At 37.2% G+C, this 18,876-nt stretch overlaps 1 protein-coding gene across 1 annotated transcript in view; it reads right to left on the reverse strand.

Annotated features, from left to right (window-relative positions):
* Nucleotides 1-18,876, reverse strand: part of ANO4 (anoctamin 4) — a 348,320-nt gene that overhangs the window by 196,975 nt on the left and 132,469 nt on the right. Inside the window, exons 3-4 of the mRNA XM_041738605.1 lie at nt 16,292-16,428; nt 13,504-13,662 (exon numbers count right to left, since the gene is read on the reverse strand). Of these exons, the coding sequence (XP_041594539.1) occupies nt 13,504-13,662; nt 16,292-16,428 (296 nt within the window). The remainder of the gene's footprint in view (nt 1-13,503; nt 13,663-16,291; nt 16,429-18,876) is intronic.

Genomic DNA, 18,876 nt, shown 5'->3' on the forward strand with positions numbered 1-18,876 from the left:
CCTCCTGTACTATACCCTTGTATTCAATACTACTTACTCTTCTTAACCTCGTCTCTGCCCACATAAGCAGAAATGCAAGACAAAAGTGAACAGTGGAAAACTAAACTGCCTTAGAGTGTAGGGATTAGGAATGCAAATTTCAATTTCTCTGTGCTTAATAGTTCCCCCATTATTTTAGAAACTTTCTTTGAGTTTCTGGAATGAAATAGTGACTCCTACACAGTATTCCTGCATATTTTATCCATATTTGACATATCACTTCTGACATATTTGTTATGTAATGCATTAAGGGCCAATACTCATTAGATATTTGATGAATGAATCCATCTAGAAATAGAGTCATCAGACACCAACAACTGCTTTTAAAGTATGCCTAAATGTAATAGGAAGTGAGTTAAAACTTGGTTCGTGCCTCAAGGGACAGAGCTGCATCATCACTTTTGCAACCAAAGTATATCAGGCTTGGTTAATAAAATTCAGCTTACAATTCATCTTTTTCAATGTTTCCACTTACAAGGATTAAAGTAGACTTTAAGTTTACAGTTCTCTGGGCTGCTTCAAAACTTTGAAATCTCTCCATCTCCTTAATGAATAATTACTGTCATATCCCTAGTATATACTTTGAATAATCTTCAGCAATTTAATATAACACGTGGTAAAAAACAACAGGAACAGAAATAACACCATAAAGAAAGGACTTCAGTTCCTCTAAGAGCTGCAACAATGCAGAGCCTACATTTGGTGTGTGATAAGTGATGACCATGCAAAATGTGTTTTACATTAGACAAGTTCAGTTTAGACCACTGAGGAAGTCTTTCATATTGTTTTGTCTTGTCTTGTGGGATGGTAACAATAGTTGATAACACCAACTCAGTTCTTCAGCTGTGTCTTGTATAATGGGTATTTTTTTTTCCCATTAATGTTGTTCTGTCTTTAGAAAAGAATGTGCGTGAATCACATAAAACATGTATTGATTTAGAATAAATTTTTGCGTAAATCTGCATAATATAACTTTGTACTGGTCATCGTGATCTGGCAACAGAAATGCTTTCCTAAACAAGCAAAAGTAGTAGAGACAATAATAATTAGGCCCTCATGATCCTGGAGACCTGGGATCGAGTCCCACATTGGGCTCCCTGCACGGAGCCTGTATTTCCCTCTGCCTCTTTCTCTCTCTCACGAATAAATAAATAAAATCTTAAATAATAATAATAATTAGGCCCTCAGATACTTAACTGGTCTCAAAAATTATACTGAAAGTAAGGGAGCTGTCAGGAAGAAGAAGATAGACAGAGGGAGAGAAACAGAAGAGAGAGACAGAAGACAGGGAGACAGAGAGAATGAGACAGAGAAGAGACAGAGGAGAGAGGGCCCTCACCCACAATTTGATGAAACTGCCTTAAGATGAAGCAGTGAGAACAAGGACATGATTCGGATGAACTAATATGGGGCAGTGACACCTTTTTGGTGACACCAAAAAGGACTAAGTCCTGGCAATGAGGTAAGACTTACCATTAGTATCTCTTGCTACCTACCAGATCCTTTCAGCATTCCCTAGACACAGTGCAAGGGCCCTGGGGCCAAGAGGTGATGGGGTTGAATGCCTGAGATCAGGAAGGACAGAACAGTCAAAACACAAAAGCAAAGCACATGCAGTACACACCAGAGACACTCCCTGAAGTGCCAGGCCCTGGACACTCCATAACCTCTTCTTCATAAGGCCATTACTTTCATGAGCAGGAGATATAACTGGCTTTACTAGGACACAGAAAAAGGCAGAGACTTGGACAAAATGTTAAAATCAAGTTTATCTCAAAAGAAAGAACAAGATAGGGCCATAGCCAGAGGTCTAAGTGAAACACATATAAGTAACATGACTGATGGAGAATTTAAAGTAACAATTATAAGGATACTCACTGGGCTTGAGAAAAGAAGATGAGTGAAACTCTTATAACACACATAAAGAATTTAAAAAAGAATGAATCTGAGATGAAGAATACAATAAGCAAGATTGGAAACAGGCTTGATGCTATGAACAGCAGGCCAGAAGAAGCAGAAGAATCAATTAATGCAGACCTAGAAGACAAAATAATGGAAAACTATAAACTTGAAAAAAAGAGAAAAAGAATTATGCAACATAAGAAGACACTTAGGGAACTCAGTGCCACACCAAACATAATGACATTCATATTACAGGAGATGCAGAAGAAGAAGAGAGTAAAGGGTCAGAAATTTCAAGAAATAATAGCAGAAACTTCCCTAGTCTGGGGAAGGAAACAGACATCCAGATCGATCCAGAAGGCAGAGAACTCCCAACAAAATAAACAAAAGCAGGACAACACCAAGACATATTGTAATTTAATTTGCAAAATACAGTGATAAAAAAAAAATCTTAAAAGCAGCAAGACCAAAGTTCTTAACTTACAAGGGAAACTCTATAAGGCCAGCTGGAGATTCCTCACCAGAAATTTGGCAAGCCAGAAGAGCATGACATAATCTATTCAAAGTGCTGAGTGGGAAAAGTTCTGCAGCCAAAACTACTCTATCCAGCAAGGCTATCATTCAGAACAGTTTCCCAGACAAACAAAATCTAAAGAAGTTCATGACCACTAAACCAGATCTACAAGAAATATTAAAGGGGACTCTATGAGAGCAAAGAAGAGACCAAAAGTAACAAAGGAGCAGAGAAAATGTCCAGAAACTACCACAAAAAAAGTAATCAAATGGCAGTAAATACATATCTATCAATAATTACTTTGAATGTAAATGGACTAAATGCTACAATCAAAAGACACAGGGTGTCAGAATAGACTTAAAAAAAAAACAAGATCCATGTATATACTGCCTACAAGAGACTAATTTTTGACCTAAAGACACCTGCAGCTTGAAAGGGTGTGGAGAGATATTTCTCATACAAATGAATGTAAAAGAAAGTCAGAGTAGCAATATACATGTCAGACAAAAATAGGCTTTTTTGTTATTGTATTGTTTTTATCCTGCTTTGGTAATAGGGTAGTACTGACTTCATGGAATGATTTTGAATGTGTTCCTTCTATTTCATTATTTATAAGATTTGATAAAGATTGTCACAAATTATTATTTTTTTAATGTTTGGGAGAATTCATCAATGAAATCATGTGGGCATGGGTTTTCCTGTCCTAGGAGATCTGGGGTTCCTAGTTCAACTTTCATTCTTGTTATTGGTCTAAGAATATTTCTATTTCTTGGATTCAAGATTCATGATTCAATCATGGTAGCTCGAGCATTTTTAGGAATTATCTTTTTTTTTCTAAGTTATCTGATTTGTTAGTATGTAATTGCTTATAGTAATCTGTTATCACACTATGTATTTCTGTGGTTATCTGTTGTATTGTTTGCTCTTCCATTTCTCATTTTGGTTTTTGAGATGTCTCTCTCTTTTTATCTTAATGTAGTTAAAGCATTGCCAACTTTGGTTTTTAAAAAACAAAAAAACAAAACTGGCCATTACTTTCAACATTACGTTATTGTTTATTTTTGTCTCTATTTTATTTCTGATTTTTCTCTGTTATTTCCTTCCTCTACTAAATTTCAGCTAAGTTTCTTCTTTTTCTAGTTCTTTGTGGTGTTAAGTTTATTTGAACCTTTTTTCTTAATACAAGCATTACAGCATCAATTTCACTTTAACATCTGCTTTTACTGTATCCCATAGGTTTTAGAATATTGTGTTTTCTTTTTCTTTTTTGTTTTGATACCTATTTTGATTTGCCGTGTGATTTCTTATTTGGCTGATAGCTTGTAGAGTAGTGTGTTAATATTTAAATGTTAATATTTATATTGTAGATTTTCCAGTTTTGTTTTATTGTTGATCTTTAGTTTTGTACCACCTTTGTTGAAAAATATACTTGGTATGATTTCAGTCTTCTTAAATTTGTAGTATTTGTTATGTCTTTTAACGTGATTTAACCAGGGGATTATGTGTGTACTTGAAGAAAATCTGTATTCTATTTTTCTTGGATGGAATGTTTTATATATACTTTTAGAACCATGTATTATTTTTTATTTCTTTTTTTTTATTTATTTATGATAGACACACACACAGAGGGGAGAGAGAGAGAGAGAGAGAGAGAGAGGCAGAGACACAGGCAGAGGGAGAAGCAGGCTCCATGCCGGGAGCCTGACACGGGACTCGATCCCGGGACTCCAGGATCGCGCCCTGGGCCAAAGGCAGGTGCGAAACCGCTGAGCCACCCAGGGATCCCCTAGAACCATGTATTCTGAACTATGTTTCAAGTAAAAAAAATCCTAAAAATAAAAAATTAATCACTTTAATTGAGGGTACTCACTTAAAATAAAGCGTATCAGAGGGGTGGTGGGTGAAATAGGTGAAGGATATTAAGAACACACTTATCATAATGAGCACTGAGTAACAATGTATAGAATTGTAGAACCATTACGTTGTACATTTGAAACTAATATAATACCGTATGTTAACTATAGTGGAACTAAAATTAAGTGGAACCTTACCATTAAAATGGTAACCCCTAAAAGACACTATGACCTGAATGCTTTATGTCTCCCAAAAATATGTTGAAATCCTAATCCCCAACGTGATGATATTAAGAGATGAAAGCATCTGGAAGGTTATTAGGTCAGAAAGGTAGAAGCTTCATGAACAGGATTAGAGCCTTTATATATAAAAGAGACATGAGAGAGGTAGGTAGCTCACTCCTTCTGCCATGTGAAAACACAGTGAGAAGGCAATGGCTATGAACCAGGACTCAGGGCCTCAGCAGGCACCAAATTTGTGGGTTGCTTGTTCTTGAACTTCCCAGTGTCCAGAACTGTGAGAAATTTCTATTGTTTATAAACCATCCAGTCTGTGGTATTTTGTTACAAGAGCCTGAATGGGCTAACACAGACCTTCAAGGAATCTCTAGGGCTTTGATGTTCAGAGAAAATCTGTTTTCTCTGCTCAGTGCTTATGATTGTCCTTAAATTGCGTTTTCCCTTTATCTCAACCTGATACCCTTGATAATACATACATGTGACATATAAGAAAGTGGAGATTAAGTAAAGTAAGTCTCTCTCTTCAGGCCAGAAAACACTAGAGGACTGGAATTTGGATAGTTGAGTTTGTCCTGACACTCATTTATTTTAGACACTTATCACTATGGTTTTACCTGTGAAGAAAGGGAAGAGTCCCTGGTTCTCTTCTCATATATCAGAGCTCTGGATCCTGAGAGAGCATCTACAGCAACTAGCTGGATGTGGTTACAAAACATAAACATGGATGGAAAATAGAAAGGGTAGTATAGGCCAGAAGCCTGTGTAGGCAGAGAACATCTGGGTGAAATTAGAGTCTTAAATGGGGAAATCTTTGTGAAATTTTCCCTTGAATAGGGTAAAGCAAGACTAGGATGAGCAAACAAATACAGTTTAGTTGGTGTTATTGTGTGTGTTTGTTTGTTTGTTTGTTTGTTTTAAGCTCTGGATTGATCTATAACTTCATTCCCTAATGAACCCAAAACCAAATTCTCTGGAAGCAGATAAATACCTGAACCTTAACAATACTTAACTTGTTACCTGATGTATTCTGTTTTTCCAAGAGCATTAAAGATAACCATTCATCTCATTAGTGCATTAACAACATATGGTCAGCTGATGTTCCTATTCCTAATGGCTATAGTTTAAGGAATTTACAAACTCTATGAAAATTTTTCTAAAGTTTATCTTGAAAAACTATTTTAAAAGTAAGTGTTAATATACTTTATTTAGCTATTATAATTATAATTATAATAATAATAATAAAGATTTATTAAATGCTGAGATATAGAGCTAAGCACTTGATATGAATGATCTCATTTAACTATCATAATAACCATGAAATATATCTCATTAGAGATACCACCTCACACCAGTGAGAATGGGGAAAATTAACAAGGCAGGAAACAACAAATGTTGGAGAGGATGCGGAGAAAAGGGAACCCTCTTACACTGTTGGTGGGAATGTGAACTGGTGCAGCCACTCTGGAAAACGGTGTGGAGGTTCCTCAAAGAGTTAAAAATAGACCTGCCCTACGACCCAGCAATTGCACTGTTGGGGATTTACCCCAAAGATTCAGATGCAATGAAACGTCGGGACACCTGCACCCCGATGTTTCTATCAGCAATGGCCACAATAGCCAAACTGTGGAAGGAGCCTCGGTGTCCATCGAAAGATGAATGGATAAAGAAGATGTGGTTTATGTATACAATGGATATTACTCAGCAATTAGAAACGACAAATACCCACCATTTGCTTCAACGTGGATGGAACTGGAGGGTATTATGCTGAGTGAAATAAGTCAATCGGAGAAGGACAAACAGTGTATGTTCTCATTCATTTGGGGAATATGAATAATAGTGAAAGGGAATATAAAGGAAGGGAAAAGAAATGTTGGGAAATATCAGGAAGGGAGACAGAACATAAAGACTCCTAACTCTGGGAAATGAACTAGGGGTGGTGGAAGGGGAGGAGGGCGGGTGTTGGAGGGGAATGGGTGACAGGCACTGAGGTGGACACTTGACGGGATGAGCACTGGGTGTTTTTCTGTATGTTGGTAAATTGAACACCAATAAAAGTTAATTAAAAAAAAAAAAGAAATATATCTCATTAGTCTCGTTTTGTAGTTGAGCTAACTTCCCTAGGAGTACACAGCTTTTAGTGGCAGAAAAAATAAGCACTGAGAATATCTAGACCCAGACTCTTAATCATTTTATTAGGTACCTACAACTGTATAACAGATTATATCATGAACTTAGAGGCTTACACTAGTGATCCCAGAGTTTCTGTAGGTCAGGAACCCAAGTACAACTTAGCTGGCTTTTCGGCTTTGGGGTCTTCACCAGGTTCCAATGCAGCTCTTGTTTAGGGCTACCATCTCATCAGAGGCTTAGCTGAGGAAAGGTGTGCTTTCAAATTCCCCCAGTTGTTGGTAGAATTCACCTCCTCATGGTTGTAGGACTGAGTTTCCTATTCTGTTGCTGGCTGTCAAGTGAGGGCAACTCTTGACTCCTAGAGGCCACCCCACCTTTTTTTGTACCTGACCCTCTTCACAGACTGTCTTACAAAATGGTAGTTTACTTCCTTAAATCCAACAAATAAGAGTCTTTCTAATGCCAGTCAGCTTGGGGTCTTATGTACCATAAACAATGACAGAAGTGACTTTCTACTACATTGGCTATAGCCTATGGTTAAAAGCAAGTCCCACATCCTGCCTGCATTTAAGGGGAGGAATTATACAAAGGTGTGAAAACCATGAGGCAGCCTTACTGACTTTAAGGTCTTTCCACCACAACCACTAGGCAAGTAAGAGTGGAACTGTGCTTGTGCCAACTTCTCAATCTTTGCCAAATCTGTACAGCATCTACTATTTTAAATTATATTTAAATATTCTAAATTACATATTTTAATTGCCTTTATTTTCTTAAGCTGACCCACTTTTAAAATAAAGAGTTTTATAACACATACATATAGAGAAAAATCAATATTACCTGCCATAAAAAGAAGGTAAAACAAAGCAAAATAAAGGCAAAGTAAAACAAAACAAAACAAAAAAAAACAACAAAGATTTATACTGTACTATGTATTTACCTATATGGGCTCACTTAATTGTCATGCAATTCATGGTAAACAGTATCATCCTCTTTATTAAAAATACAGAAACCGAGATCCAGAAAAGTTTGGTAAGCCATTCAAGACAACACAGCTTGTAAGTGGTTTTAACAAGATTCAGATCCATGGCAACTGGCAGCCAAAGTGCACAAGAACTATGGTCTAGCACTCAACTCATCATGAATCCCAACTTTCCTGGTTCCTTTTCCTTTTCCTTACTCCACCTGTCTCCTCAGCCTTTCTCCTAACCTCTTCAACCCCAAGATCCATCTTCAAATACCAGACATCAATACAATATAAGAATGAAGAGCAAGTATGCCCAGGTTTTACTCCTAGCTTTATCTCTTGTTGGCTTTTTCCCCTGGAGTAAAGTATTGCTTTGCCTCAGTTGTCATATCTATAAAATGGGGGTGATAATAGTAGGAGCTTAATAAATAGGAGTTAAAATTTTAATACAGTTTTTATCACAGTCTCAAAGAAAAATGTCCAAGACACCTAACCTTGAGTATTGTGTGTTTATTGCAGTTAGGTTTTCAATCCTTCTAGGGAACAAGTGAAAACAGAAAAAAGTTTGACAGAATGCTTTATTTTGCTTTTTTTTTTTTTTTGTCTGTTTTTAAAGCTTACTATAATTAATCATGTTTGAGGGCAATGCCCTTGAGTAGGACTGAGAGGATGGAGTCTTGTGCCCAAAGAGTTGGCCTTAGCTAGGAGAATGGTCAGGATAACCTGAGCACTAGAGGGAAGGTTGTTCATGGGCACAGATGGAGGCAATGGTGTCCCTGCAATGGGAGGAACTTGTGGTCATTCTTTTCTTATTGCTTCAAGGAAATTGCTCTGTAAATTAAATTCTTCCTTCACGCTTCTACAACGTCAACTTTGCCTCTCAGGTAAGTGATTTATATTAACATGAAAGCATGCAATTATTTCTCCTATCTTCAATAGAAAGAACTCTTTCCTGATGCAACTTCTTACTCCAGTTATCACTCCATTCTCTCTTTCAAAAGACCGATTTATCACTGCTGACTCCAAGTCTTTTCCTGCCGTTCTTTCCTGAATATACTTTGGTCATGCTTTCACCTCCACCTCCCCACAGAAATGTTCCTTGCCCAGCTCACCAAACTCCTCCACATTGCTAAATTCAATAGCTAACTTTGGTCCTCATCTTTCTTGCTTCATCAGCAGCATGTGACATGACAGCTCCCCCCTCCTGGGCACCACACCCTCTGAGTTCCCTCCTGCCTCCTGCTGCTTACTCTCTACCCTCCAAATTCACAACACAGGTATGCCCCACATTCAATACTCAGATCTCTCTTCCATTTGTAGTCATTCCTTTGGAGAGTTCATCCCAATGTGTATCTCCCAGTCAGAGCTCTCCTGTATTCCAGATTCTTCTGTCCTACTCAACATCTCCATGCTTAACCTGTCTACGAGAGGACCCACACTTTTCTGCATCCCTGTAAACAGCAGCTCCTTCCTTTCAACTCCTTAAATGAGTAGTATGTAACAGATAAACAGCCTGTGACTCTTCTCTCTCACATCACTTACCCAACCTGTTTGAAATTCCCATAAGGTCTACTTTCTACTCTTATCAGCATCTCTGCTGTGTGTTTGAACAACCCACCATCCTCTTCTTCCAGAATCCTTGCAACAAATCTCCTAACTGATCTCCCTGCATCTGTCCTTGCTAGGACTCCCAAAATCAATATGTAACATGAGTGACCTTAATAAAACAAAAATCAGATTTGTGTCATGCCTCTGCTCAAAACTGTCCCAGGATGTCCTTGTCACTCAGACAAGCTAGTATCCCAGTGACCACTAAGGGCTGATGTCATCCATCTGCCATTGTCTCTCTGGTGTAATTCTTACTATTTTCCACCTTGCTCAGTAACTCCTGTTATATTGGCCTCTTCAGTGTACCATGAACACACCACGGAAGCTTCTGCCTCAGGGCCTTTGAACTTACTGTTCTCTTTTCATGGAAGAGAGGCCTACCCTTGCCAACTTCTACAAAGTTATAAGCCCCTTTCAACACTTTCTGCTTTACTTTCTTCCCCATAGTGTTTTTGATATTTTACGTATATTTACTTTTTTAAAAAGATTTTATTTATTCATGAGAGACACACACACACAAAGAGAGAGAGAGAGAGGCAGAGACACAGGCAGAGGGAGAAGCAGGCTCCATGAAGAGAGCCCGACGCGGGACTTGATCTCAGGTCTCCAGGATCACACCCTGGGCTGACGGCAGCGCTAAACTGCTGAGCCACCTGGGCTGCCCATATTTACTTTTTAATTTTGTGCTTCAGTTCCAGCAGAAAAGGGCTTTTTGTTTTATTTACTGCTGAGTTCCTAGTACTCAAAGCAGGGCCTGGCATAGAGGGAGTGTGCAAGTTTGGTGAATGAATTAACTATCATCAAAATGGTATGATTTATCTAATTATAGTTATTTTGTAATTACTAATGAGAGAGGTTTTACCCCCATGTTCTGAGTCTAAAGAGAAAAAGTGCTTCATTAATACAACTACTACTCACACATTCCAAACAATTCAAAAGTCATCCACAATTTGATTATTAATATGCAGGAAAAGATAAACTTCTCACTGATGATAATCATTATTTCAAAATAGGTACCAAAGGGCCAGTGATGGGCATACAATTTAAAATGAAAAAAAAAATCGAAATGGAAAATGTAAATATGTAAATATGAGTTTACCTTTAAAAAGGAGATCTCTTTAAATAGACACTAAGCAGCAGATCATTTGGACCTAATGATACTTTACTTGGGAATTTTGCTGTGGACTACATTCTCTAGGCTAATCTGGAAGATGAGTTACAGAATATTAAAGACCCAAGGTGCCAAAAGCAAGCAATTTGCTGCTGACTAATCAGGCAGAGACAATTTTTTTTTTTTTAGGAAAGATCAAATTTGACTATGTCTTCCCTTTTATCATGAATTGAAGATTCTCCCAGTTGTTTCTTGAAATTCAGCATTAAAAGAGATGATGATTCTCTTACTACCAAAATGTTCAACGGCAGAGCCTGTCTTTACCGATGTGCAGGCAAAAACCTTAAGTCTGTGAAACATGTTTTCCATAATTGTTGGGCATCATGACACACACTGAATAAAGAAAAACACTAATCATAAAGTGTATTTAATGTTAAGCATTTCAGACATGTATGGATTCACACCAGGCTTTCTAGGTTTTCTTTTTTCTTTTCCACCCTTAACTAAGTTCTTCGTTTCCTGTATAAGAGTGAAGCAACGTCTGGAAACTGAAATAGCTATTAATATTATTGTCTCTTTGCTATACCTGTTTATATAACACTTGATTTAAGTAAGAGTGCTTTTGATGGCTTCTAAATCTAACAACACAATGTAGATACAAGTTAGTTATTCAACTAAGGGACATTTTATTTTAATTATTTGTGACAGGGAAAAATGAATTTATCTATCATTTCCTGCTGCCTCCCAAGCAGAGAAGAACCTGCAAAGGCCCCTCTTGCTGAGCCTGCTTTGGCTATGAGAACACAAAACAGAGCTCAGAGGCTGAATGAGAGTCAATTGTGCCATGTATGCAAAAGATGTGGGCTCCAGAAAAGACTGGAGCGGGGCAGTGGGAAAGTCTGCTTAGAAGGAAGGTTCCAGAAGGAGGAAAACCTAGTTGTTGGTAGTGGATAGAGGATTGTGGGGAACTGGAGAAATAGGAAAGCTGTCATTCAGGGAAGACGTTTCAGAGGGAAAAGTTAAAAGAAGTGCTTAGATTAAGTTTTTATGAATTTTTCTATATGGTGACACCACCTTTTTTCTAATTGCTGTTTTTTTCTAGCATGCATGAAACAAATACCTAGCTTCTAAAATTTCAAAAAATTACAAATGAACAAACCCAAACCATATAGCACACCATGGGTAGCACAACTGGGTAACACAATTCTCTGCTGCATGCTTTAATTCCAGGAGGTGGATACTGTAGCACAGATGATATATTAGGACACACAGAAGATGTACTATCTTTGTAGTACCGGGTATTATTCAGAAGTATTGGGCTTTTTGAGTTATAACTAACAAGTCATAAAATGGCATTAAAATGATCTAGGCAGAAGAAACCCCAGTAATGGAGAACATAGTTACAAAGCTTAAGATAGAAATCTCTCAGTAATTGAACAAAGCCACCCTGTTTTGATGGGAGTTAAAACTCAGAATCAGAATGGATTCGAAGAAGGACTTTCATTATTTAGGATCATGTGGCAATTCACATTGCTTGATATAAAAACTCTGAATAAGAAATAAGAGTAAGAGATGAAGGAATGATTTTTAAGGATAAGAATATTAATGCACTATCAGTGTTAAGAGAAGAGTATACAGCTGTCTCAATGGGCACTTAAGATTTATCAAAGATGTGTTCTGTGGGTAGAACAAAGATTTTCTGGAACCCCACAAAAGTGGAAACAGCAACACAGTTAACTCAGTGTGTTGCTCCAAGGAAATCTCCGACTGAGACAGTCTTCTGAGGAACCCAGATTCACTTTCCAAAGAAGCAGAAACTGTTATGGCCACAATCATCTCACCTTTGTTTTTTGCTTTAAGATCTATTTATTTATTTGAGAGAGAGATAGAAAAAGAGAAAGAGTGCACATGAGAGAGCACACTTGTGAGAGGAGGGGCAGAGGGAGAGGGAGAGAAATGGAGAGAAGTATACTCTGCGCTGAGCCTCAGCTGGGAGCTAGACTCTGCTCCATCTCAGTACCCTGAGGTCACAACCTGAGCAGAAATCAAGAGTCAGATGCTCAACGGACTGAGACACTAAAGCACCCCGCGCTATTTTTCTAATTCCCTTTTTGGAGAAATACTGCTTCTGTTTCATAAATGCTCAAGAGTTGAGGTCAGTCTAACAGATCTGTAAAAGTCCCACGTATCTAAAGTGTCCCAAGATCAGCTTGCAACTGCATGTACCATACAACAAAAAACCTGGATGTCTGATTTCAAAGATCTATCCCCTCAGCCTTGATGAGCAGAATCAGAAGCAAACATTTTTAACTGCCAGTATGTTCTCCTCATTGACTATGAAAAACTCCAGAAGCTTTGCAAAATGTTTAAGGGAAATCTAAGAAGAGTTACATCATCTAGCTAACAGGACCAGGTTCTATAAATGAGCATGGTATTCTGGGGTACACAACAATCTCATTGTGGGTTATTGTCAGAGGTGTGGCTGGGCCTTGGGTACCTTCCTTGGTAATTTTTCCCTTGAAAATCTCTAGACAGAGAAGGAAGGAAGGGGAAGAGAGAGAAAAACACAGGTAACTCTTGAGTTATGGAACCTTATTAAAAAAAAAGACTTCTGAATGTCTCTTAAAACTGGAATCATTTTCTAAATTCCAGGTGTTTTGGGCCAAATCAGCCAGACAATCTCTCCTGGTATATGATGATGTCCAAGCTCATTACATTTCCTGAAATGGAAAAAGAGTCTCCAGAGTGGGACGATTACATCTTATACAAAGTTTTCTTAAATCCATGCACTAGAACCCTCCAATCACAAAGACAGAGCAACAGTAGACATAGGAAGTCAGATTAAAAAAAAAAAAAAAAAGGAAGTCAGGTAAATCATAACACTTTGAAACAAGTGATTTAATTGAAATAGAGTATTTTGATTTTAATGGATTCTTTTGGCATTAAAATGCTCCCAGAAGCAAACTGTGCTTCAAAAAACTAATTACTGGAACACTCCCCAAACATTGCAGACTGGCAAACTCTGACCAAATGAAGTGTTCAGTTAACATAACAAACATAACATAACGGCTTATTTTTTAATTGCCTCTCGATATGAATAGATGCATATTTGTGTTTCTTCTTATCCAAGTAAACTACGTACCTCTTTCTCCATTTGTAATCCTTCTGCTCTAATATTTCGTTCAAACACTTCTCTCTTTTCGGTCTGCGGGTTAGATTTTCTGTACACAAGAATATAGTCAATTCGACACTTTCCATCTCTGAAGTAAAGTCCATTTGATTTGTTTTTTTCTGGCACTGTCTGCACAGAAAGATAAAGAAACCAGTTTAAGACACTCATAAAACTGAGCCTAAGCCAATATTAAAGAATTAGAAATCAATGAGTTTTCATTGTGTTTTCTCAAAATTACATTCTTATTAATGAAAAATGTAAGCAGTAGGGAACAAAAAATTAAAAATTGGGAAAAGAATGCAGTGAAAGTGAAAAACTAAAGATACCTAACAATACCAAATGGTGGCAAGGATCTGGAACACCTGAGAATGATATTCTAAAAGTGAGAGTGAAAACCACTATACTTACTCTGGAAACACACTAGCAATATCTTATAAAACTGAACATCTGCATAACACAAAACCCATAACAAGACAAATCCTTATTTAAGCAACTAAGAGATATGTATCTATAGCAGCACTGTTCATAGGAATAGAAAATCAAAAAATGTGAATCAATTCAAATGTCCATGGACAGGCAAATAGGTAAATAAATGGTAGAACCATCATGAAGTGTAAGATTATACAACAGTAAAAATGAATGAACTACAGTTACATCTAATAGTAAGCATGAATCTTAAAACAGTATTGACAGAAAAGAACTAAGTCATAGAAGACTTCATGTGACATGATTTTTAATAAAGCACAAAATAAACTGAATCTAGAAAGAAGTTATTAGGGCTGTGGATGTGCATGGTGAAGCTATTTTTAGAGCAAGAGAACTAAAACAAAACAAAACAAAACAAAACAAAAATTCAAGAATATGGAACTTGTGATAAGGTAGTGACGAGATTAAAAGTAGCTCTGGTAGTTTTAGTGTTTCTCTAGTTCAACATTCCTCAAACTTTCTGTCCACAATAAGAAAAAACATTTTACTTTGTCATATCTGTGTACATATGTAACATAACCAGTATCTGAGACAAAAGATTCACAAGACAATACTCATCCTTTCTACTTGTGTATGTGCTAATATTAATTTTCCATTCCACTAAAAATAATTGGAGTTATAACCTACAACTAGGTTGTCAACCTAATTTGAAAAGTACCATCTTAGTTACAAGCTGGATAGTAGTTTAAGGTGTTCATTTTACAACTATGCTTCAAAACTTACATGTAAGTTATAAATATTATTTTGTGGTGAGTACACACTTAAATTAAAGAACAAAATAATATAATTTCATCCAGGCTCCAAAGGCTTGTTGTAATCATGTACAACACTGAAAGTGACCATCAAGTACAGGCTGGTTAGGCTACAGTCAAGTTTCTCAAGCTGATAGATTTCAAGAACATGTCCGTGAATCTAGCAAGGAGAAGTGAGGGGTGGGGGCTGGCTACCTTTTCTGTAGGTCCAGTTTACGTCAGGTTTCAAATAGTGGTAGATGGGAGGCAAATAAGCCAGACTTATTAGCAAGGCCATTGCTAGAATGGCAACTTTTTTTCACAATGCCATGCATGCAACCTCATCCAAAAGGGGAAATATCAGCCAGTAGGGATGGAAATGTCACATCCTATGTCTTGGTACAAACATTTTCAATTGATGATCAATCCTCACTGATTTTTTTTTTTTTTTTTGGTTTTTGCTTTGAGAGGTACTCAGAAGTCTTCCCAAACAAATGCTTTCTTAACAATTATTTGCTAAGCAAGGGATACTCTTGCTTAGATTTAGCACATCAGTATCCGTCTGCAAAAACAAGGTTTCAGCAGCAATGGCATCAGGTTAGTAAAGCCTTAACCCTCCTGAGACTGTTTGCTTATTTGTAAGTTTAGGTGATAAGACTAGGTGCTCTTTGAAATCCTTCAGGAGAACCCTCTTTTATGCCATATCATGGCATTCAACGTAACTTGTGAAGGGGTGAAAAAGGTATGAAGTTTTTCTTTGAAAAAAAAAAAGTATATGGACAGTAGCGGTAGCATATGGTGTTGGCAGAAAGAGGTTTAGGAAGCTTGGTAGAAGTAAACAATTTTCCCTGTTCAAAGGTGACATCCTGTAAATGGTTAACTGGCTCTGGAATAATAAATATAGTAAGAATATGCAATAAAGAAATGACTCTGATTTTGTGTTCCCATTACCTCTATCTAATGCATATACAAAGAAGGTATTAAACTCCACTGAGACAAAATCTAAGCAAGAATGAATGCCCCTAACAAAAGTTGTTTTTTTTTTTTCCAAAATGACACATGAACAAATCGATCTATTTACAATTGCAATAAGATTACAGAGGCAAATGGAAACTCAGGGAGGCTTTGAACAGGATAATCTACTGAGAGCTGGTCCATTTTGTGTCATTGCTCTATGTGCTGGGTGATTTATATGAGGAAGTCCATACTTGTAAAGCTTTCTCTCTCTGAGTGACACTCAGAATGTAGATTATCATAAAACGACAGGTGGCTTTAAGGATCTCCCTTTATATAAATGAAATGTCTCTAGGTATAAAAAGGGAAATATATCACTTAGTGAAAGTTTGTTTTAAGCACAGGTAGGTTCAGGATCACTGAAATGTGCTAGACTGATGAAGGAAATCAAAAGAATATAAGACCTGCCCCTTATTTTCCGGAAACCTACAGTTCAATGAGATAATGACTTTAAACAATCCATGGAATATGCTTCACAGATTCCTACCTGGGTGAAATACTGTATTTTTAAGAAATCATACACTTACCTCTCCCCCTGCTTCCAATCTGCTAGCATCATCTGAAGTACTGGTCAGGTTTCCAGGGTGAAGCAGAGAATCATCATCTTTGCAAGGACTGTTGACTGCTTCTAATTCATCAAAAAGAATATTGACATCCTTGGCCACTAAAACCAAAATAAATACATTACAAGTGGGGTTAAGAATCTGGGATCTTGAAAACAATACCAAAATAGAAAATATCTCCCTGTGGCCTCATATTTTTTCATTGTTTCAATTACACCTTGAATGATAAGTATATTATTTCCTAAGGAGAAAAGGATGTGAGATGTAAAGCATGTTTGATCAAACAGTCTTGATTAGGCAAAATCCAGGACAATGTGAAGCAAAGTATCTCTATAATATAAATATAATTTGCCTTCCATGATAAGAGGAGGTGTTGCATTTTAGTTTTCCTTCACATACTTGTTTAGCATAAAGTACTTTCACTCAAGTCTTCTAAAAACTCATTAACTGTGTTAGACATAAACTTTTAAAATTGTATGATTTTATTCTTCATGAAAATGCCATACAACTTGCTAAGTGAACCCACATGTGCGCCAACTGCAAGGTTGGGTAAGAGCTGTAATTTTCTTCCTTTGTTACTTCCCAAGGTCTAATAAAGAAAACCTCATACAGTAACAAAGCAGGCAGTTGGGTTTTCTGCATTTCTTCTTTCTCTAATCACGAACTGAAATCATGAAGTTACCCATTTAGGGGGTTTCCAAAGAGACTGTTGATGCCAATATATAGAGCCCTATGTATCAGAGCTCCAGATAAAGTCTATCACGTTCAAATGCATAGTGCCTTGCAGCATACCACAAATGACAGCTCAGCACTTGTAGCTGCAGATACATAGTGCCAGGTACAGGACGCTTCCTTAGCTACTCAAATTACAGACCACCAACTTTGATGTTACTTTTTCCTTTGATGCTTTAAAAATCTCTAAGGGTTTTTAACCCACCCTAAGCTGCTGCGCAGAATAATTTGTAGATGATATGGTACTATTTATATGTCACATATAAGAGTATTCATCCTTTCATTCAAAAATTTTTTAGAGATGTGCACAGAGTTGTGTGATAGCTACACCCTGATGAATGAAAATGACAGGTCTTCCTGCCCCTGTGGGGATAAGTAAACAAAACAAATAGTCATAGAATTATAAATTGCATTGAGTGCTATAAAGAAAAGAAAAGTTTGGATATAGAGAGAATAGAGATCATTTACTTAGATGACAGGTTCTAAAGCTATATCTAAATGTGTGACTTTAGGCAATTCATTTAACTTCTAAGTTCTTCTTCTATAAAATAGAATAGGCATGGCAATAAAAATTAACATTTACTGCTTACTGTGATAGGCTGATTCATGGCCCCCAAAGGTGATCTAAGTCCTGGAACATGTGAATATGTTACCTTCTATGGCAAAAAAGGACTCTGTAGACATGATTAATTCAAGATTCTTAAAATGGGAGATTATTTTGGATTATATGAGTGGGCCCAATATAATTAAAAGGGAGGTAACAGGGTCAGAATCAGAGAGACAGATTAGAAGATGCTATGATAATTGGCTTTGAAAACAGAGGATAGAGCCATGAATCAAGGAATGCAGATGCCCTATAAAGTAGGGCAATAGTAGAAAACGGATTCTCCCCTAGGCCTGCAGAAGGAACAGTCTCACTGGTACCTTGATGACTTCCGACCTCCAGAACTGTAAGAAAATAAATCTGTGTTAAGTCACCAAGTTTGTTGTTAAATTGTGATAGCAGCAGAAGTAAATTAATACACTTACTACATGTTTTTAGGCTCTGCAGCTCCAAGGGAAACACATTATGGTCTTTTCATACAAATGCGTTTTAGGAGCACCTATGCTGTGCCAGGAACTCAAGAAAAGGAATAGTTTTGAGAAGCACAGTATGTCGTGTTGTGGGGGATGTCAAGAGGAAAGTTAACTTCCCTGACAACCCTAAATAAACTGCCCCTCATCCAGTTATTCTCCATCCCCCACCACCACCACTCATTTCTTCACAGCACTTATCACAAACTGTAATTCAACTCTATATTCGTTTATACTGTGTCCTGGGTATTTACCCTGTGAAAATATAAGTTCCATAAGAACAGAGACCTTGTCTGTCTTGACATGTGTACAGAGGTCCTGGCACAGCCCTCAACATACATTTGTTTAATGACAGAATGATGATCTTAAGGTGGACATGGTCTAATGATGTCTGAGAGCCTCCTCTTCTCCAATAGCCTATGGTTCTAAGACCTTGCACATACATTTTTCCTAATGCAATTCTTATTCACAAGCCAGGAGATCCACAATTTCAGGTAGATACTAATTTTTAGTAGACAGTGATTCAGTTTCAAGTAGATATTGATAAGACTTGAACAGAAGGATAAAAATATTTCAACAACATAGATCTGATTACTATTCTAAACCCCACCACTTAGCTGTGTGAACTTGTGCTCCCATTTCCTCACTGGTGAAACAGGTATGGAAAACTCTCTCAGGGCGGCTGAGAGGATTCCATGAGATCATATGCATGTTAGTCTGACACACGGCAGATCTGCAGGAAA

The sequence above is a fragment of the Vulpes lagopus genome, chromosome 23 (genome assembly GCF_018345385.1).
Source record: "Vulpes lagopus strain Blue_001 chromosome 23, ASM1834538v1, whole genome shotgun sequence".
NCBI classification, from domain to species: domain Eukaryota; kingdom Metazoa; phylum Chordata; class Mammalia; order Carnivora; family Canidae; genus Vulpes; species Vulpes lagopus.